This window comes from Sesamum indicum, linkage group LG12 (genome assembly GCF_026168435.1).
Source record: "Sesamum indicum cultivar Baizhima isolate 11 linkage group LG12, ASM2616843v1, whole genome shotgun sequence".
NCBI classification, from domain to species: domain Eukaryota; kingdom Viridiplantae; phylum Streptophyta; class Magnoliopsida; order Lamiales; family Pedaliaceae; genus Sesamum; species Sesamum indicum.
This window is the reverse complement of record NC_142668.1, coordinates 15,075,825-15,098,241: the sequence shown is the minus strand read 5'-3', so window position 1 is coordinate 15,098,241 and position 22,417 is coordinate 15,075,825. Positions and strand designations below refer to the sequence as shown.

The following is a 22,417-nucleotide window of genomic DNA, read 5'->3' as shown; positions in this document are numbered from 1 at the left end:
GGGTAAAATATAACGAAATTTCAGAAACTTTGTTGTAATTATAAATGTCTTCAATTATTTGAAAAATTAAAATATTCTTTTAAAATTAAAGTCATCTAACAAATATCTTTTTATGACAGCTCATTATAGAGGGGGTTTGTCACACAATCGTTAATACTAAAGGGGTATTTATAATATTTCAAATAATGAGAAGGTATTTATAACTATGAAATTATATTTTTTGTCAATGTTTGTAGTCCTCCACTTTATAAAAATTTTAAAATGATCTCAAAATTAAAATTTTTTGATACATTCAGTCTTACGTCCAAATTTCTCAAAAAAAAAAAAAAAAAAAGACAATAAAGGTACTCATATGCGTGTTCATATTAATAGTCAAACTAATTTTATATTTTATAATTATATTATCTATTACAAGAGGTTGTTATAATCTACTTAATAATAATAATAATAAGCTGTTTTGGTAAGTAAGGAGAGTGGATAAGTTAAATATAAAAATGGGATGGAAAGTGAATGAGTGGATAAGGAGGAGAAAGGCGGGTCCAAGGTTGTAACGTAATCCGAAATGCATATGCATGAATTGTAGAGGGGTTTGAGTATCATGTTATATACTTTACTACAATGATTACCAAACAAACTCAAACTCAAGGGTATTGGAAACGGAACAAGTATTATTTTTGAGAGAAAAATCAAAAGAATTGGTGATGTGTGGTGGATGATGTATGAAGCGTCAAACATCAAAATTAGGTGATGAGGGCCCTCTCTGTTGTGCATTATTGGAATAGGATTCCAGGTGTCTAGCCAGAGAATAGCATACATGTAATTTTGAGGTGGGGGATAGGGGTGGCATCATGCATGAATGAGCAAGTAATAGTATTGGCCGCCTGATTTCATATTCCTTGGCCCTCCTTCCCTAATTATTGAGTAGATAATTGGGTGGAGCGATGGGACTTGAGACTGCCCACCACACACTCGCATCTCATTCAACCCCCAAAACTCAAAATTCAAAATAAAAACACTTGTCATAGTTAAGTTCCAAATCATAAATTTGTTGATGTGTATCTGCCATTATTAACACGTTTAATCAAAGATATTATACGTGTGTTTTTGTCGTGTAAGTTACAGTTGTTGCCTATTAGTTTGAAGAAACAAAGTTTAAAACGGTATCTCAGAAAAACAAAAAGAAAGATAATTAAAATTTATATGCATACTATTCCAAATGACCTGTATAAAGCCAGACTTTGAGTTGAAAGAAATCAACACTTGCTCTCCTCTCAAATGGATGGTGCGGATACGGTTCGTGAAGATGACCCCAAGGCCCCTTTGCTTCCCATTCACAGGTCACAGAGCTTCAATTCATTCATAAGATCTATTTTCACATTGAAGAACTTCTTCGTCCTTCTCGGACCCTCCCTCTGCGCCTTCATCTGCCTCTTTGTTAAGTTGAACATTGACCGCGGAGACGGCAGCCGTAACATGCTGGCGGTGCTCGCCTGGATGTTCACCTGGTGGATGACGGAGGCGGTGCCGATGCCGATAACCTCCATGGCGCCGCTCTTCCTCTTCCCCCTCTTCGGAATCGCCTCCGCCGATGACGTGGCGCATTCCTACATGGACGACGTGATCTCGCTTGTCCTTGGGAGTTTCATACTCGCGCTTGCTGTTGAGCATTACAACATACACAGGAGATTAGCTCTCAATGTAAGCACTCAACTCAATCTTCAAATACTTGGACCTCGTGTTAACTTCACCTGAAAATTCAATTCCTACTGCTCCAAATTAATGGCGTATTAGACTTTTTATTTCAAATTATATTATAGTTTTTAGTTTAATTAAATAAAATATACAACATCATTTGTAATACAATATTCTGTTTCTGGTATATATTTTTTTATAATTAAATACGGTAGATGATTAAAATATTAATTCTTATTAACTGTTTGTTATTTATCTATACTATATATCAATACTTCAAGGCTTTAGTAGATAAATTATTAATTACTAAAATATCAATGCTTATTTTTTTCTCCCGCAAATAAAATATTTTTTATGTAATTAGTTATATCAATTATTTTTTAGTTATCTAAGTTCAAATTTAATATATCTTATCAATATGGATCAGTTATACATTTAACAAAATATAACAAAAACTTTGAACTATAAGCATCAGGTATATTTGAACCACTAGAATTAGAAAAAATATATAGAAACCAGAATTAAATAAAACTTTTTCACGTATTGCAGCGTAACATTTCTAGTTATTATTATTTACGTATCGCAGCGTAACACTTCTAGTCATTATTATCCACAATCGTTTTCTTTATGTGAATTTTGATAAGGCCCTTCTACACCGAGTTTATTCAGATGGAGACAACTGAATAAAATTGTATTCCATCGTCAAGCAAAATGGACCAATCATAATATCTATATATCCCAGTGGTTAAAGTTGGTTTTATAGATAATTTCAAGATCATAAATTGAAATTTATTTAATTTTTTCTGAACAATTATAATCTATTTATTATATTGAGATGATTATATATGTATATAAATAATATGAATACATACATAAAAATTAGTAGCTAAACATTATGCAACAATTTGTTATCTTTATATTTCAAAAGCAGTAATGCTGTTTTCTTTAATTATACTAATTTCTGCTTAACTTTAAAAAATTCAGAAAATTATTTTGAGGCCACAGGACTACATAATCAATATGTTGTTTGTAATTTGTTATCAATTAAAATAATTGGAATTATGAGTCTGGGAGTGGGGCCACGCAGATAACCCTGCTATTCTGTGGTGATCCATTGAACCCACCCGTGCTCCTCCTGGGAATATGTGCCACGACAGCGTTCGTCAGCATGTGGATGCACAACGTGGCAGCAGCTGTTATGATGATGCCCGTCGCGACTGGAATATTGCAGAGGCTGCCATCGGGGCCCACTCGGTGCGTCCTCGTCACCAATTTTTGCAAGGCTGTGGTTTTGGGGGTGACATACTCTGCGGCTGTGGGAGGGATGAGCACCCTCACCGGGACAGGTGTCAATCTGATACTGGTTGGGATGTGGAAGAGCTACTTCCCTGAAGCCAGCCCCATCAGCTTCAACACGTGGCTCTTCTTCGGCTTCCCACTAGCCTTGCTGATTTTTATTGCTCTGTGGGCCATACTTTGCTTGTTGTACTGCAGGAAGGGGTCCAGTCAAGCTCTATCAGCCTATTTGGACAAAGCCCATTTGAGGAGGGAGCTTGATTTGCTCGGTAGGCCCAATATCCTTTTCTTGAATAAATATTAATAAATAAAAGCTCTAATAATTCAATTTTATTTTAGCTAGTTCTGGGAAATTAATAATATGATTGTGACATGATGGAACTGTAGGTCCAATGGCTTTTGCGGAGAAGATGGTACTAGCAATATTTTCGGTACGTCGTGATGTTTCTAATGAATTTATTAGTTATATTTTACTTTGATTTAATTTAATTTGTTTGATTAAAATTTAAAACTATAATTGTCAATGTAGATGTTGATAGTATTGTGGATGACGAGGAACATAACAGACGACATCCCTGGTTGGGGATCACTGTTCAAGGGTCGTGCTGGTGATGGAACTGCTAGTGTAAGCACCACTATTCATGATGCGGATGGATTATCTATTTTATTTCATATATACATGTCATGTGTATAATTATTAAATTATTGATTTTATCTAAAAAAATTGTATACAAACGAAATAATCAAGGCAACAAAAATTACAATATAAATTTCAATCCGTTCAAAATGATATTTGTTTTTATTACTGAATAGTTATATAATGAAAATATGTAACTTTGTCCTTCAATTAGCATTAATGAGAGCGCACAATTTGTTTGAATATATGTGCAGGTGATGATGGCAACACTACTGTTCATAATCCCAAACAAGAAGCAGCCAGGGGAGAAGCTAATGGACTGGAACAAATGCAAGAAACTGCCGTGGGGCATCGTACTCCTACTGGGGGCTGGATTCGCAATAGCTGACGGTGTTCGGACCAGCGGCCTGGCCGACGTGCTATCTGAAATGCTGGATTTCTTAGAGAAAGCGCCGTACTGGGCCATCGCCCCGGCCGTGTGCCTCATTAGCAGCACCATTACCGAATTTACCTCCAACAACGCCACCACGACCCTTGTCATTCCCCTTCTAATTCAAATTGCACAAACTATGCATCGGCACCCGCTGCTGCTCATAATTCCTGGTTCTATTGGAGCACAGTTTGCATTTTTGTTGCCGACTGGGACGCCTTCCAACATCGTTGGGTTCACGACAGGGCATATTGAGATCAATGATATGTTGATAACAGGGACTCCGCTCAAAATTGCTGGCATTCTTGTGTTATCTGTTCTTATGCCGACACTTGGTGAGTTCTAATTTCTGATTTGGGTTTCGTATAGGATGATGCTTTACTTTGAAATTGTGTTGAATTCGATTTTTTTGTTGTTGCAGGAGCTTTTGTTTTCGGGACAAATGAGCCACTGCAGAACTTGTCTAGGAGCTAGTTAACAAGTCTGGCGATGCCTTAATTTTGGGTGAAATCAATTTCTCTGCTTTGTAATTTTTTATTTCGATATATATATATTTTTTGTCGGGATATAAATATTTTCTTGTTACATTTATGTAACACATAAGAATTTCAATTTGTAAAGGTATATATAGGTTGATTTTGTACCTCGTTATTTTCTTGGACTTGTATATACAAAATGCTGAACATCTCTAACTACATCTAGTTAACAAAATCCAAATAAACAAATATTTTCTTAATTTTCTATATTTAGAAAAAAATCATTAGATGCTCTAGAGAAGATTGGTTAAAATAATATTTTTGTTAATGAATCAAGGAAATTTTTTAGAATTTCAGAAATGCTTTCTATACCAAGCTAGCTTTGGATTTTTTCTTACACATAAAACAGATTACAAAGTACAGGGTATCTAATATATATTCCTTAGTGAATAAACATAATGGGAAATTCTAATCCAAACCATATTTGGTTATATTTAAACTAATTATATGACAAGTGCAATATATTTGTTGTGAAACTTGTGTATAGTTCAGAAAAAATGATCAATCATATATCAAGTGTATGGCAATATCTGCAGCATTTGATTACAAGCTTATGATTTGCAATGCAAATTTACACAATCTTGCAGCATATGATCTTCTCAAATTCTACAAATATTACCTGCAGATTACTAAAAACTTGCAAGAAACAAACAGTGAATCTCTGTGAACTTACCAATCCATGTATAATTTGGTGCTCCGAATCCGGAACCCAAAATTATTACCCCTCCCAACACACATTATAAATACCAAACCAAACGACCCCTATTCCACACACCCAACTCCAAAATGGCCATAAAATCTTTCACTTTCCTCATGGTCTCTGCTTTCTTGATGGCCTCCTCTATTTTTGGGGTCTCTGCCGCCTTCACCGGCGGCCGGAAAGTCCTGGTTCCGGATGCTGCACCCTCCCCGTCACCGGGTGCTGATTATGGTTTCGTCCCTTTAAACACAAAGGACCCCAATGTGGTAGGACTAGCAACGTTTGCGCTCAATGAATACAATAAAATCAATAATGGCAAGTTGGTTTTCACCGCCTTGTTAGAGGCAGTATTGTTCGAGACGGCACAAGGAACAACCTACGGCTTTGACATTATAGCGACAGATCAGAACAACCAGTTGAATGACTATGATGCAAAGGTGTTGGTCGATAAAGATAGCAAGAAACTTGTGTTCTTCACTGAAAACCAATGATGTGTTGATGTTAGAATCGTAGGCGTATATGAGGGACTTGTAATAATTACAGTGACTGTGGTTAATTTACATATGCATTAAGGCTGCAAGTGGAGTTGTTGAATGTCTCCTTCCAATTGTTAATTACATGGATATTTTCCTATTATTTCGATGGCAAATACTTTTTTATTGCCAACAAAAATGAAGAAAAACGCATTAATTCCAACGGCATCTTTAGGGATAATTATTTTTATTGGGGGTATATATAATTTAAAAACAAAAGAATACAACAACAATTTATATAAAGGTTAGGAGATGTACAAGTTATTTTTCCTTTTCTTTATAATGGATACATAAATCGCATTTTCACATAATAAATCGTTCAAATTCTCAATGCTTCAAAATTAAAGGGTCCTATACAATTACTGAAACGGAATAGGTGTTGGAGTATTACACAAAGGGCCAAGAAGCGTGCGTGAGTCTCTTGCAAGACAATAATAACGGCTTATGGCTCACGCAACTGGCACTCTGGTTTTCGTCCTCCTATTGGTGGCTGGTTCTATAGCCTCAGCCACCTCCGAGGGGCAGAAATTGTTTCGTCTCGGCGGGTGGCGCCCAATCTCCAATCCACGAGACCACAAAGTGCTAGAAATCGCTGAGTTCGCGGTGAGGGAACATAATAAATTGGCCAAGACCAACTTGAAATTGCAAAGCGTGATCAGTGGAGCTATTCAGGTTGTCGGGGGCCGAATTTACAGGCTTGTTGTGTCGGCCGTGGATGCCACTTCTCCAGCCAACTATCTCGCTCTCGTTTATGAGAAGCCTTGGCAACATCTCAACATCCTTATTAGGTTTCAAAAAGTTGCAACTAAATAGGAAATTAATTCATGTAAGGTTTTTTCCTTTTCTTTTTAACTAATAATACTAAATAAAATTACAATATTTTATCGTAATACATTAAACAATAATATACTGACAAGTAACAACCATATATAAATACAACAATACAGTAATATGACTAACAATTATAAATAAATTACAATAGCCCACATAAATTTGGGACAAATACCTTAGCAAGACTCAAATCCATAACTTGAAACTTATTTATAAGACCTCAATTTTAAACTTAATCATCAGGCTAAAAAGACATCATTGGTACTTCTTGGGGGATTTCTTAAATCCTCTCATACATTCTAAATAAAAGTGTAAAAAGATTACATTTTAATTAACTTAATGCTAGCTATTACCCACGTATAAAATTACTGTCAATGATGGATGGATTTTAACCAATTTTATAAAAAAAAAATATCTAGTGTGGAATCAATATAGTATTGTAATTTTGCATTAAATATAAAAAATATCACATTTTAATAAAATTTACCAACTTTCCTTCTGAGTATAATTATTCCTAATAAAATTTCAATTATGATAATTTCAAAAATCTCCAAAATTGCATTAAAAAATCAAACTACAATTAAGAATAAATCTCATAAACTTATTCAGGAAAATTTCTAACCTGTCTATAATTACACAAAAGTTGCATTGAAAAATCCACACTAATTAAGTATTAAATCATCATAATCTTATCCTTATAAATGAATGGCAAATCTCTAACTTACACTAACACAGTAATCATCAGGGCAGGCAGTTTCCCGCGTGCAGCCCCCCACCCCCTATAAATACAAGGACCACCGAGCCCACCCTTATCAGTCTACCAACCAAACAATTTGCTCAACGGAAAAGAAGAGAACATGGCACGCGAATCTGGCTCGCTTCTCTTCGTATTCCTCGCAATTTTGCTGGCTTCTGCCCTCAATGAAGCCTCCAACGTCGGCGGATGGCAGCCGATCAACCCGAAAGACCCACAGGTGGTTGACATCGCAAATTTTGCGGTGACAGAGCACAACAAGGAGGCTGGTTCGGCCCTGGTTTTTCAAGATGTGGTCAAGGGACATAAGCAGGTGGTGGCGGGAATTAATTACCAGCTGGTTATCGCCGCCGGGGACGGCACCCCCGCCGGTGTGAGGCTGTATTATCAGGCGATTGTTTGGGAGCAGGCGTCGCAGAAATCCCGCAAACTCCTTTCCTTCCAACAAATTAGAGGTTAATGGAAATTTTAGGGCGTTGATGGTGGCTGCGCTCATATATATTCACATGTATTTTTACAAAGAATAAGGAAGATAATGGTGACTACAAAGTTTAAATTAAGGGCAACCACCATTACTTCAATTTTCCGTCTTTCACTTCTCATATATCCACACATTTATGTGAATCATCAATACTAATGAAATTCATTAACATATAAATCTTCACTGTCCAAAAGGAAAAAGCTCTACAACAAAGTAGTTGCATTGGAAACCTTGGAAGGATGTCAACTATTTCTACCATCAAATGATAAATTAAATAATACACCTAAAAAACAAAATATTGTGAAATATGAAATAGAGTGAAACAAATAAACATTATCGGGAACAGTTAAATATTACTAATAAAAAGGAATATACTATATATTAAAATTTCTGAAATATTATTCGAAAAATTATTGAACTTTGGAGGATGCAGTAAATTATTTACGCGCCATAGAAAAAAAAGTATAAAAAAGAATTCTAATATTGTTATAAAAATCCTATAAAATATGACAGAAAGATTGAGACCGTTAACGCAAACAAAAAGTAAGAGAAATATGAAACCTATAAAAGGAAACTTTGAGAACCAAATAAATCGAAACAACTGAATGGTTGAAAGGAGTAAATAAATGAAAATTGTTTGGACTTAAATTTTTATAAAAATTACGGTAGCACTCCAAAATTTAAATTCATAAGCAATCTAGAAAAAGAAAAGTATAAAAATTTGAATACAATATAACAAAAAATATAGTAATAATTGATAGTAGAAAAGTGAGTGTTTTTTTGTGATTATGGATGTTATGAAAACATTACCTCCTGTTGTAGCAAAAAAACATGCTTTTATAGCCATAGTTTCTTGCCGTTTGAAAGAGTATGATCCCCTTGAGACTTGGGCTAGTGGTTGCTACGGATAAACTTATATGGAATCTGGAAGAGGTTGGGGAAAATCTTTGAGAATTAGGCTTTATTGAGGACTTGAGATCGGTTAAGCCTCCTCACAGCATACATTTTCGAACTTCTAGGAGTAGTTGGGATGTGTGAGTTGATCTGCCCAAATTGTTGGACCTTTTCACAAATTATGTGGCCAGCCCTCCACCAGGTGGTTGAATGACTTTCTATCAACCGTCCATAAAAACACGTTGGTACTTAGATGTCTGCCTAGTCATTCCTTATTCTAAACTTATAAGAATACTGTTGGATTCCTATCACAACCTATTTTTAAGAGTTGCTCTGGAATTCTTGAGGTTGAAGTCTCTTGGGTGTCATGTATTTTTTTGGACAATTTATTGGGTTTCTTACGAGTTGGGCTCCCTTTATAGACGAAGTGAATTTTTATAATTTCAGCATGAAAAGAGTGTAAAAGGACTTTTATAAAATAGATTGAATCTCTTTATTAAAAAACAATTAAGTAATTAACCATATATTATCATAACAAAAAAAATCAAAATTTAATTTTTTTGATAGGATTTAATTAGTATCCATATTGTGAAGATAAGATTTTGGATGGGTAAATTTTTAAATAAATACAAAGTAAATTCCTAATTAATTTAGAATAGATGAGATCTTTTAATCAATAAAATATTTTCTAGATTACTATATAATTTCGAATTCTAATAACTAAAATTTTTTGGTCAAAATTGAGTGATTACGGTCAAACACCCCAGGGCCCAGATAATAGACATTTCCTCATAGATTTCAATTATGGTGTTTCGATAATCACAAAAAAATTGCATAGAAACATCCAAATCTAATTAAGACTAAAATCATCATAATTCTATTATTGTGAATTTGTAACCTGTCCAAAGTTGCTTGAATGGCTTATCTGTAACTTACCACACTGATACGGCGACGTAGTAATCATCAAGGCAGTTTTCCGCGTGCCGCGGGCCATGCCCCTATAAATATAATGACCACCCCAACCCTCAATTCACCTGACCACTTGCTCAAGGGAAAAGAAAAGAACATGGCGCATAAATCTCTCTCGCTTCTCTGCGTATTCCTCGCGATTTTGCTGGCTTCTGCCCTCAACGAAGCCTCCCCCGCCTTGAAAAGGGGAAACATCGTCGGCGGATGGCAGCCGATCGAAAACCCGAAAGACCCAGAGGTTGTTGCGATCGCAAATTTTGCGGTGACGGAGCACAACAAGGAGGCTAAAACGACCTTTGCTTTTGAATCAGTGGTAAAGGGAGAAACGCAAGTGGTTGCCGGCACGAATTACCGGCTGGATATCGCCGTCAAGGACGGCAGCGCCGCCGATTCGAAGCAATACCGGGCGCTTGTTTGGGACAAGCCATGGCAGAAATTCCGCAAGCTCTTGTCATTCGAAGAAATTAAAGGTTAATGGAGATTTTAGGGCAATGGTGGTGGCTGCTGGTTATAAATTAAATATTCAGATGTATTTATGCATATGATGCTTTATGGAAGTGTGGAGTTGAGTATGTGATGATTCATAAATAAATCTGGAGAAGTTTTCATCTCTTGTAATTTGGAATTTACTTGAACTATCAATTACAGTTGGTTTCCTTTTGTTTCTTTTTTTGGGTTGTCCATTCTTATGTCTGTTAATGAATCTATCCATGTATCTGATATTGACAGAACAAAGGAAGAAAGGGAAACTTTGCAATAAATTTTAGGGTAACTTGCAATAATATTTTTAAAATTTTATTTTATTTTTAAAAATTATAAATATTTTCTTAATTTCTAATAATGAACCATTTATGATTTTTTCTAATGGTAAATTGATAAAATTAACCTTTTTAATTATAAATTATAAATTTATATATATTTTAACTTTTTTAAAAATAATTTTTTTTGCTAATGTCATATGAATTATTTACTCTATCCATTTTCATTTAAAAAAAAGAATAACAGGAACAAAATAGTAATTCTCACATCACTCTCTAGAAGTTATATAATAATTAAAAATAATTTTTTTAAATAATAAAAATTATTAGTAATTATGCCAATTCTTACCTTGAATCTTATAGAGTGTGAATGGCAGCAAAACTTGAAAAAATTACAAAAATCATTTTAATCTTACCTAAGAAAACTTGAAGGGTGCAGTGCACATTAATTGATAGCTATTATCGACGTTTTAGAGGTACAGAAGCCTATCTAATCACTAGTTATTTTTATGATTATCAGTACACGCAACGTTGGAGAAAGATGTATGTACCTAACTTGGGTCACAATAGCCCCTAAAACTCTACCATCCCATCCCCTCAGACTTAATTGTTGCATAGCAAACTGGATTTCAATTTGTTGTTGGGCTTCATTTCCTCAACTCTAAATATCCAATCAGTTGGTCTTCTCGGTTAACTTATTCTGTTAGCCCAGTAGTTGAAGGGTTGTTCACCCTATGGTTTTATGTTATTTTGGCCTGCATAGTTGCACAAAGACTTGTGTGTGTCTGTAAATTTGAGGCATTTTTTGTATTTTTGTTTGGTGATTAATGTAAGATTGTGTTCATTCCTTTAAGTTATGTGCATTGATTACCTTGTATTGCTAGTATGTATTATGCGTGTGTTGTTGGCTTGTTAAATCTAATTCAGAACTAAATCAACACACGAGGGTTTGAGTGATTGACTGACTGATTGTGTGAGAAACTAGGCTGATTAAAACTTTACTTGACATAAAGACCCTTATGACGGCATAATTGTTTGTATATATTTCGAGAAGGAATATTCTACAGCAAATCCAAGCTAGAGAGAAAAAAAGTGAGAGAGGTGGTCATGATTTTGAGTTTGAGAGGCCAGGAAATAAAGAGAAGATGGAGATGTTGAAAAGGAAGTAGGAGGGGTTGTGGAAGTAATAAAAGTTGGAGAAGAATACATGTGAATGTAAAAGGTGGATTGGAAAGCCTCCTCCTCCTCCTAACTTGTAATATGCATTCCCTTTTATTATTATTATTATTTTCTTCATGTGTTAAAAGTAGAGAAAGAAACACCTTTGCCTTGGATGCCTCATTCTTTCTGCAAGGGACAGTGGAACCATCTGTTATATATTTTGATATATCCAGATGTCAAATTAATACTTATGATTACACTTCTATTCGTATATGAGATTTGATGTAATTACATGTAAATTTTATGTGGTTTGAGAAATTATATCTAATACCCCTAAAGTTTGCTTCCATCTTACAAATAGATCTCTCTGTTAGACAAAATTCACTGAATTTGCTGATGTTAATAAAAAAGTTGAAACAAAATCTACATTAACCCCTAATTGATTTATTAGAGGTCAAATAAATCTTTTTATAATCAAATTGTGCTCATATGTCTTCACGTGTTAATGCATATGAGTAGGTATATTTCGCTGTTACAAGGGTAGTTTAGCTCGAAAAAAATTATTTGACTTACAATAAATCAATAATAAGTCAATAAATTCAATTTATTTTATTAATATCAACAAATTTAATGAATTTTGACTAAAGATGGATTTATTTGTTTGACGAAAGCAAATCTCAAGGGTACTAGATGTCATTTCCCAAACCATATGAGGTTTGTGTGTAATTACACAAAATCTCAGAGGAGAAGAGTGTACTTATTCCAATAATAAATTGCATTCAAAATATACATTAAAACAATAAACAAACAAGAAATTACTAAATAGCTTACGTGGCGGACTTGAATGTCTTAAACGTACCACTTTTATTTATATGATTCTAATATATCTATAAAAAAAATTGAAAACATAAAGTATGTATAGAACATACGATTGTATCCTACTTATTTGGATTACGGCTTGGTCCGAAGGTAAAGTAAGGTTTCTACAATAAAATTTTACAAATTAGGTGTTTTAGTTTGATTGGTGAAAGTGTCCTAATCCGGACGATAATTACCAATTAAATCCGGACGAAAGTGACAAGGCGTGGTCTATGATGTCTTTGGAATGATTGAAATGGTCTAATTGTTGGTATAATCTAGCCTGTGTTTGGTATAATCAATTTAAAATTACCAGATAATCATTATTATTATTTTCTACATTTGTAATTTAAGATGAAAATAATAATTATTTTATTCACATCAATGTTATAGATATTAAAATAAAAAAAAAGGTTGATTTTGAAAAAGTAAGTGAACTTTTCAAAATATCTTTACCCAAACAGGGTCTAGTAGGTAAAAAATGAGTATAAAATAGCAGAAGAAATCAGAACCACACACAAGGTGGCCAGACTGTGAATAGGGATGAGGTGAGCCACAAGATGAACCTCATCAGCCAACTGCGCACACATATATAAATAAAAATTCAAAATCCCCCAGGATTCCTTCTTACCCTTAACCCCCAAAATTTCTGGTAAATAATACCCCGAAAAATCAGTTTTAGTGAATCCAAAACCCCAACTTAAGGATTGATAAAATCAAATTAACCTAGGCGCTACTCAGCAAATCGTTGAAGGGGAACCTGGGGGATTTAAACAAGTATCCAAAATAGGAGGGTGTTTGTCAAGCGGAGGCCAGCCGGCGGCGCAGCGGGCCTCGTCGCAGTCGGTGGCCCGGAGGCTCCCGCTGCCGGAGAATATCGACGCCGGCGCCGATAACGCCAGGATGAAGGCTTTGTTCAAGTCGAAGCCCAAGACTCCGGCCGATTTGGTGCGGCAGACGCGCGATCTACTCATCTTCGTCGATCGCGGCGGCCCCGACACTAAGGAGAGCAAGCGCGACGAGAAGGTTTTTTCTGTTTACTTTTTTATGCATTATGTGCTTTCTGTCTGGATCTGGTGGTGCTCGTAGTGGACATTGTGATGGAATATGGATAGAAAGCGAGTAGTTCTGTTGCAAGTTGTGGTGGAGTCCGATGCTAGTAAAGATTGATTTGATGTACTATTTAATTATTATCTTTCTGGGATTATTTCATGTTCTCGGCTGTTAGTCTAGTGTAATTGATGTATATTCATTTGTTTACTTTAATTCTCACGTTTGCGATGGTCCTGGTGGATGCGTTTGCTTGATGAGAATCTACAGGGCGAGTTTCAACTGTTTGCTTCACGTCGTTGCATCAAATCGGAATTTGTAGACTAGTTGATACTACTTTGTTCTGCTACTTATGCTGTCTACTTTGTCTTCTTTTATTCTTCGTCCTTTGTAGATGGCGGAGTTGAGCAAACTTGTCAGAGACCTAAAACAAGTTCTATATGGGGACAGTGAATCTGAGCCTGTTGCGGAAGCCTGTGCACAGTTGACACAAGAGTTTTTCAGAGAGAACACTCTTCGGCTGCTAATTGTATGTCTTCCCAAGTTGAACTTAGAGGTAAATTTTAACGATCTTGTATTTGGAAGCCACAAATTATCAGAATCATGCTTGATGAAATAACTTTTGCTTTTGAATTGAATTTGGACACGATGCTTATATTATATAACTCTTTGTTTTGAATGTTGTAGACATTTTTTGGTTGCAGTGTGTTTCTTAAAATGATAATTGAGAAGATAATTGTGTATTGCTGCAGACCCGAAAAGATGCTACACAGGTTGTTGCAAATCTGCAGAGGCAACAGGTTCAGTCGAGGTTGATTGCCTGTGATTACTTGGAAAAGAACATAGATCTCATGGATATCTTGGTAGCAGGGTAAGCATGAAAGTTTTGTTTGCAGTAGACTCTGGATGTTTAAATGAAGTAAATCTCAGGTTTAAGACTCCAATTGGAATTGTGACTTAGAATTTTATACAAGAGATTGATACTTTTGCTTATCTTTGCAGTTAAAAAAAGTATTTGAAAGATGACAATTGAAATGGGAGGATTTAATCATATTAAACTGTAATGCCTTTCCCTTGCTGAAATATTAGTTCAGTCAAAATCCGTTTCCTCCAACTTTTTTAGGTCAAGAGGCAGCATACTTTTGTGTTATCTTGTTAGGGGAAGTGAACAGACAATTTCCTTCACTCAACCTTCTCTGGTACTATCTTTGTCTTGTATATCTGCCTTCTCACAGAGCAACAGAGATTTGCATTTTCTTTTTATGTTTGCAAAGGCCCTTGTATATTGTTATTCCTCAAAAAATTGTGGTTGCTGGATAATACTAGTTTAATTTCATGAATTCAAAAATCAAGATGTATAGATTTGAGGATCATGACTCATGTTGTCCTATGGATGATGACTTGGTTTATTTGTATGTTCATTAAGAAAGTCTTCATTAAATGTGGTTATTTGTAAATCAGCAGTTCGGTGGTGTTTTGTGTTCCTTTTTAATTTCTAATTTTTCAAAGGGAAAATCTGTTTAGCAAGTTTGGTGACTTTAGTTTGCTTTGCTATTTGGCCACCAGTTACGAGAATACTGATCTTGCATTACACTATGGTGCAATGTTAAGGGAATGCATACGCCACCAAAGTGTTGCGAGGTGAGTGGATTATTCAGTTCTTTGCTCTTTTCTTGTGTAATGTATTAAAGTTTCAACAGAAACTTGACCAGAATTAATGAATTTTGAGGTCTCCTTCAGGTGAATCAGGATACCTAACATCTCATAATGTTGATATATTCATTTTAAGTAAAGAGGGGATGGGGTGTTATTTTTTTTTAAAAAAATCTCGTTGTCATTTGAAAATTTGTATAATATTAGGTGTAGTCTGGTTACTGTATGAATGGATCAAATGATTTTTCTTCTCCCTAGACTTTAAATAAAACAGTGAAAAATTCAGGGCACAAGGGAGAATATGTGTACATAAACAAATGGAGCTGTGTAAATTAGCTTTAGTTTGCCGTATAAGGAGAAAATTAGTAAATTAACTCTTCTTCTGTTTGATGTAAACTCTCTGGCTTACATCGATGGATGCACCAAGGCCATATTCTGCAATTTTGGTGTCTCAAAATTTCTTTAAGAATAATTGACCGCGTTGTACCCTTTTTGTTTCCGTGCATAAGCTGAGATGATACGGAACTACTGCAGATATTAATGTTTCATTTACTAGTTCTACAATCTGCATTGGTCTATAGGTACGTTTTGGAATCAGAGCATATGAAGAAATTTTTTGATTATATACAACTCCCGAATTTTGACATTGCTTCAGATGCTGCTGCCACTTTCAAGGTTGAATATTCTTTCTGAAGTATTAATAATTTAATGATTACTCTCTTTCTCTATTTCAACTTGTTGGTTGATCTCCTCTCTGCTATATTATCCATACTATGAAGTTGTCTTCTATGTTATTGTTGAGCAGTATTTCACTCTGTATCTCTCTTCATTGGATACCTCTGTTGCGAATGTCCTTGTCAGTTTTATTTTGGGATAATATTTGAGAACAATTTTTCTTCAAAATGGGACCAAATTTCTCATGTGCCTCAGCTGCTTGTATCATCTAAAGAATGGGAAATTTGGCTCTGAACTGACTGGGATTCTTTATTTATTTCCTGATGCTCATAATGAAAAGGCACAGTACTGAAACCTTGAACATTTAATTTGCATTTTTAGATATCAAAACGAAAAAGGCACTTCTTCTAAAACCTTGACCATGTAAATTATGGTATCTAAGAGAAACTAGGAGATGGCTTAGGGATAGTGGTATCATGTTCTTTATTAATTTCATTTTCCCGGTTGCATTCCAATTTCCATTATGTGTTGTGGCTTTGAAGTTCGCTGACAGGTTACACATCCTGTTGCAGGAACTATTAACTAGGCATAAGTCAACTGTAGCTGAATTTCTTTCCAAAAATTATGACTGGGTAAGTATTTTTGCTTTTCAATAGCTTGCTAATCGTTGATACTCTTTTTTATGCGCATTCATTAATGAGTTAAAAACCGGTTTTCATTAATGTGTTTTTGCCTCTGGTGTAGTCATTAAGTTATTTTTTGCTTTCTGCATTAATTTTCACCCGCTCCCTTTTCTTTAATCATTTCTGAATACTTTTGATAATTATGCTCATTTTTTTGCTCTCAGGAAACTATTTATGCCCTATAATTTAACTTCTTTCGTCTGAGCTAGAAGTAAATGATTTGTTTCTTGGATTCCTCTGTGAGCTCCTCATTCCATTCTGATTTGCTTGATGCTTTGTCATCAACAGTTCTTTGCAGAGTATAACTCGAAGTTGCTTGAATCTACTAACTACATCACCAGAAGGCAAGCTGTCAAGGTAATGTCAATTCCATTCTCTTTTGAGTATACATGGGGACATCTCATATGGTGAACCAAGACCCCTTCTCCAGTCAAACTGTGAAAACAACTGATTACAATACAAATTCTTAAGGGTGCAAAGGAAAAAAATTGCATGATTCTATGCTTCGATGGGGGTTCCATCTTTTCAGCTGAGTTGTTATTGTGCTGTTATTTGCTTCTTTCAGCTGTTGGGAGATATCTTGCTGGATCGTTCAAATTCAGCTGTAATGACTCGATATGTTTGCTCAAGGGACAACTTGAGGATCCTCATGAATCTTCTCAGAGTATGATCACGTTCTTGGCTTTTAGATTCAACTCCCACTTCCTCCTGGCCTTGTGCATAATTGGACAATTAGGAAAAGAAAATTAGTAGAAGATGAAATCATTTCATTTGGAATTAATCTCAAGATAACTAAATAACTGGCAAATCTGTTTGGACTGGGGATACTGGAAGTGGACTTTCTTATGCTGAATGATCATGGATGCAGCAATGCTTAGGATTCTGTAATAAACCATAGCAGAGGCCTATTTGGTTCTTCATTATGGATGCTGATGGATTTAACATATCCTAAACATCCCCTTCCGATATTAAGTTAACAAATAAGAATGGAACTTATCTCATTCCTGTTGTCTTTTGTGATTCTCTTATTAAATCAGAAAAAGAGCTTGTTTTATCTCACTGTTACTAAGTCATGTATTCACTGTTGAAATTTTTGCCTTCTGCCAGGAGTCGAGCAAGAGTATTCAGATTGAAGCATTTCATGTTTTTAAGGTACCATCCTAGATCCTGCGCTAAGCTTCCAGCAGATAGTTGAAATGATTTATTCCTCATATTGTCTGTTCGGACTCGGCACAAATATGTGCAGTTATTTGCTGCTAATCAGCACAAGCCCCCGGACATTGTTGGTATCCTTGTGACGAATAGAAGCAAGCTTCTACGCCTCTTTGCTGATTTTAAGACTGACAAAGGTACGAGTATCTGTCTTCAATGCTGACAATCCTAGAATCTTCTTTGTTCCCAGTGAACTTGTGTCTGAGTCTTGGTTCCTTTTGTTACAGAGGATGAACAGTTTGAGGCAGATAAAGCTCAAGTCGTCAAAGAAATTGCCGCACTTGAGCCCAAAGAACGGCCATGAGTTCAGCTCTAATTTAGTTCATCTGCTGTCATGGCAGTGTTGTATGAGTAAATACTAGTTTGTGCTTCCCTTTTTCCCATATATATTTGTTAATTAATACATCTTTGGCCCGATATTGTGAACACGAATGGGGAAAGTTCTGGTCTCAATTTCATTTTCATCTCCTATTTATCCCATATTCTGCTGATGCTGTTATGGAATGTCTGATATTATTTTCTGAAAAGGGGGTCTTCTAAAATTTGTTGAGGAAGTTGGAACTGTGGGGAGGGCGGACTATGTATGTTATTCATGCTTTTGCCATCTCCATTTTATATTCTTGAGTCCATGATTAAAATATCCTGTGTGGCTCATATTCACTTTAGGTGCCTGTAAGTTTAAGATGATGAGAAATTGTGTGGAAGACAGAATCGAGAATGTTCTCTCTATATTTTGGATGCTAGGATAATATATGATGCTTATAAGCTTTCTGGCGTTTCACGGATGCATAGTTTGGCGGAGAATGAGGTATCTTGGCTTGTGTGCTTGTGATTGTGTGGGGGATTCTCAAGGTTAGATTCGAATAATGCACCAGCATATTCTGTGAGATAACGATTTTGAATGTCTAACTCCATGCCCTTTTTTTTTTTTTGGGGGGGGGGGGGGGCGGGGTAGGTAGATGTGAATGTATACCAATTTTGTTAAATACATGACACAAGGACACGGTTCACAGAAAAAAAAAAAAAACTAAAAATAGCATTCCTGTTTATTTGGTAGATTAGAAATAAGTAGTTACCAATTAATTGGACTATTAAATCAGTAAACCGCCGTTGCCTAATCGTGGAACGTTTACCAATACATGGTACATACCCAGTTCCAAGAGGGAAAACCAATTGGGGAGTGGGGGGATTCCAACGACTTTGGCTGCTGCTAATATATTAATAAAAACCTTATTGTTACAAAGGAAAAAATCTCGTAATAATATATAGATACATATATAATATCTATTTATATACAAAGGTGGGGGTAAGCTAAATTAGAATCATGTTATATTCTATAAAGAGGAAAACTGATGGCAATTTAATGAATTAATTGTTGGCAATTAAATATAATAATAAGAATATGACGGCCTGAATGACGCCGTAAGTACCAGCAGTTACTGAAAAAGTTGTCAAGTGAGAGAATGGGCAAGTGAATGTAAACAAAATCCAAGTATTTTTCTTCAAATAAATGAAATCATTGGCTTCTTTTTTTTGGTTCATGTGCTGCGTGAAATAGAAAGCTTCCGACCATCAAATTCTCTAATCCGCACCCAATCTTCAAGAAACCGAAAGAATGGCACAACAAGGCATGCTATAAATCTTTCTTTATTGAAATTCGCGCACAAACACAAACTCTCTGCTGGTATATTTTGCGTGCATTAACATGTATTGTGATGTTGGAGTATCTTGATGATTTTCTTGAATTTCAGGTTCCCTGGAAGATTTCTTGGCCGCAGCGGTGGACGCTGCCAAGAAAGCTGGAGAGGTGGCATTCTCTCTGAAATCCTGTGTTCATGTTTGCCACCATTCTTGTATTCATGCTTTCCTGCGGCGCCCATTGATGTGATTTTCATTGATCTAATTATTTCAAAACTCATTGGGTTACAGATTATTCGTTCTGGGTTCTACGAGACTAAGCATGTGGAGCACAAAGGCCAGGTAAAATCTTGACTTGTTGATTTTATGAATTTGGTAAATTTATAGTCAAGAATGTGTGTGTTATAGTCAGGATTTGGGTTTTATAATCTGCTACATATATTGATGACTCTTGCTTAACGTGATTGGATGTTGGAGTTTGCCGGAAATACCTTGAAACCTTCAGGGGCAGCTTTCCTTTTTATTGTTCTTGATTTTGAAATCTTGCAATGAGAATAGGGACTGAGGAGGGAACACCAGTTAAAGGAATTTTGAGAGACTTGTGCACTTTATCATGTTTCTGTTTGCTCGACTGTGCTGTGACGATATACTTGGTTATTTCTGATGCGTAACAATCATTAATATGTGTAGGTGGATCTGGTCACCGAGACAGATAAGGCCTGTGAAGAACTTGTATTCAATTTTCTCAAACAACGATTCCCTGACCATAAGGTTAGCAACATATTTTGGTATTATGTCTTGTTCTAGAATAATATCTGAGACTGTTGCTTGCTGTTTTCAAGTTGGATGCTTCTCAGTTACCTGGTTCTCATGTTTGACTTTTACCTCTATTTTAGTTCATTGGGGAAGAAACCACTGCTGCTTGTGGTGCCTCTGAATTGACTCATGAACCAACTTGGATTGTTGATCCTCTGGATGGGACAACTAACTTTGTACACGGGCAAGTATCAGATAATTATTTCATTTGATACATAAAAATTTTCTCAATGTTCTTGTTGAGCTTATAGTAATCAGAATGTGATGAACCGCAGGTTTCCATTTGTATGTGTATCTATCGGGCTCACAATTGAACGAGTTCCAACAGTCGGTGTGGTTTATAACCCTATAATGGATGAGGTAAGATCATTCAGCTTCTAAGTGATGAGTACTAGGAGGTTAACTTCCTGCAACTTCTTACATTGTTTCTTTTGAGTACAGAACTCTAGCAAATTGCTAGTATGAAAATCAATTATTAAGACATTAGGTGCCACACAGCATGCATCTTTCTTCTTGCAATCCTAGCTACTGGTTTGATGCTATTGTTTTTTGTTTCCTATTCTTTGTAGTAGTTATGTCATCTTGATAAAGTGAATTTTATTGACAATAAAAAATATGATATCTATTCAAGTGATGAATGGCTCCGTTTCCATTCTGTAATTCCTTTTTGGCACAACTTTCCTGCCTTTCTGTGTAAGAACTTATATGCATAGATTGCTGTTTCTAGCAGATTTTGCGTTGAGTGGATGATAAAATTTTCCTTTCAATATGTAGATCTTTACTGCCATTCGTGGGAAAGGTGCTTTCCTCAATGGAAAACCCATCAAAGGTAAGATACTTCTTCATTTATATATTTTCTTATGAACATTAGTTTTATGGTTTGCTTAGACCACTACTACTATATGTTTTTGCAGCATCTTCTCAAACTGAACTGGTGAAGTCCCTTCTTGTCACAGAGGTACTTAGCTAAGCATATTGATGAAACCATGCTTTGGGTGGCAGAAAATTTGTTTATTGTCTGCATTTAATTGTTCAGCGAGGAACTTATGGAACTTGCTGGTTGGTCTAGCTGCCGCCATGTTTACTTGCTAGTTGTTGTGTCTGTTTATGCCGTTTCAGTAAATTTTCTAAAATTGAAAACTTATTAGCCTAATCTTAGTTGTAAGAATCTTATCTGGTATGTGTAAATGGAAATGACAGGCTGGCACAAATCGTGACAAGCCCACTTTGGACGCCAGTACAAATAGGATCAATAGCTTACTTTTCAAGGTAATCCAGTGAGTGGTCTCATATCAATTGTTTCCAGTGGTTCTTTCTCTTCCGATTTCTGCTACTTCCAAAATAGCTGAGGTATGATTTGTCACTTGAGCAGGTTAGGTCCCTTCGAATGACTGGCTCTTGTGCATTAAATCTCTGTGGGATTGCATGTGGAAGGCTTGATCTCTTCTACGAACAAGGTTTTGGTGGCCCTTGGTAAGATTTTGAAAATATTTTGATCTTGCTATGATCTCATAAATTACTGAAGTTGGGTCATCTGTTTAGGGATGTAGCAGCTGGAGCTGTAATTGTAACCGAAGCTGGAGGACTTGTATTTGATCCGTAAGTCGTTCTCCTCAAACTCTAAAGACTTGAATAGATGAATTATTTCTGAGGTTTTGGAAAATGGGGTCATTAAGTTGAGTAAGCATTCATAGTTAGGTATTAGGCAAACATCAACTTGAGTCTCATCTGCGCCACTGGTGCTGGCACCAAACTTTAACATATAAAAACGGCCAACAACATACCCAGGTCATGTTTTGTTTCTCTGCAACAGCTCTGGCAAGGATTTCGATATCACCTCTCAGCGTGTAGCAGCTTCAAATCCTTTACTAAAGGATGCATTTATCGAGGCACTGCGACAGTCGGAATAGGGAAACTTCACACCAGTTAAGTTTCATGCTACTTTCTGAAAGCATTATGCTGAGACCTGTTGTAACATTAAAGAGCATTGCTATTGGGAGTACATGTATTCGCCGATTCTTCTTCTTGGCTGAGGCCTAGAGCCATGCCATACTATTACTTGTATAAATCAATAAGGCTACAATTCTTTATGGTATTTCTCAACTCTGGTTGATTCCAGATTTTATGAAGGGTTGGCATAGCTATGAATCTTGCATTTTG

General features: G+C 35.7%; 4 protein-coding genes and 2 pseudogenes across 4 annotated transcripts; all 6 read left to right on the top strand.

Moving 5' to 3' along the window:
- Positions 1-1,219: 1,219 nt before the first annotated feature.
- TDT (tonoplast dicarboxylate transporter) lies at positions 1,220-4,698 on the top strand. Its single transcript, XM_020698403.2, has 6 exons — positions 1,220-1,698; positions 2,780-3,257; positions 3,376-3,419; positions 3,518-3,613; positions 3,880-4,390; positions 4,477-4,698. Exons 1-6 carry the CDS (start codon positions 1,276-1,278, stop codon positions 4,527-4,529), a joined length of 1,605 nt encoding a protein of 534 aa, XP_020554062.1. The 5' UTR covers positions 1,220-1,275; the 3' UTR covers positions 4,530-4,698.
- A 1,570-nt stretch (positions 4,699-6,268) lies between these two features.
- LOC105175407 (cysteine proteinase inhibitor 1 pseudogene) lies at positions 6,269-6,637 on the top strand (annotated as a pseudogene).
- An 875-nt stretch (positions 6,638-7,512) lies between these two features.
- On the top strand, positions 7,513-7,869 carry LOC105175265 (cysteine proteinase inhibitor 5 pseudogene; annotated as a pseudogene).
- Positions 7,870-9,800: 1,931 nt separating this feature from the next.
- On the top strand, positions 9,801-10,419 carry LOC105175264 (cysteine proteinase inhibitor 5). Its single transcript, XM_011097650.3, has one exon. The coding sequence runs from the start codon at positions 9,851-9,853 to the stop codon at positions 10,226-10,228; it is 378 nt and encodes a 125-aa protein (XP_011095952.2). The 5' UTR covers positions 9,801-9,850; the 3' UTR covers positions 10,229-10,419.
- Positions 10,420-13,053: 2,634 nt separating this feature from the next.
- Positions 13,054-18,285, top strand: LOC105175263 (Mo25 family protein). The gene is made up of 11 exons (XM_011097649.3): positions 13,054-13,556; positions 13,975-14,136; positions 14,333-14,451; positions 15,147-15,221; positions 15,815-15,908; positions 16,481-16,540; positions 16,880-16,948; positions 17,157-17,255; positions 17,699-17,743; positions 17,838-17,940; positions 18,031-18,285. The coding sequence occupies exons 1-11, from the start codon at positions 13,434-13,436 to the stop codon at positions 18,105-18,107; spliced, it is 1,026 nt and encodes a 341-aa protein (XP_011095951.2). The 5' UTR covers positions 13,054-13,433; the 3' UTR covers positions 18,108-18,285.
- Positions 18,286-19,271: 986 nt separating this feature from the next.
- LOC105175262 (inositol monophosphatase 3) lies at positions 19,272-22,386 on the top strand. The gene is made up of 12 exons (XM_011097648.3): positions 19,272-19,431; positions 19,555-19,610; positions 19,733-19,783; positions 20,132-20,212; positions 20,338-20,441; positions 20,533-20,617; positions 21,032-21,086; positions 21,172-21,215; positions 21,458-21,526; positions 21,630-21,730; positions 21,800-21,856; positions 22,071-22,386. The coding sequence occupies exons 1-12, from the start codon at positions 19,419-19,421 to the stop codon at positions 22,165-22,167; spliced, it is 813 nt and encodes a 270-aa protein (XP_011095950.2). The 5' UTR covers positions 19,272-19,418; the 3' UTR covers positions 22,168-22,386.
- Positions 22,387-22,417: the final 31 nt, after the last annotated feature.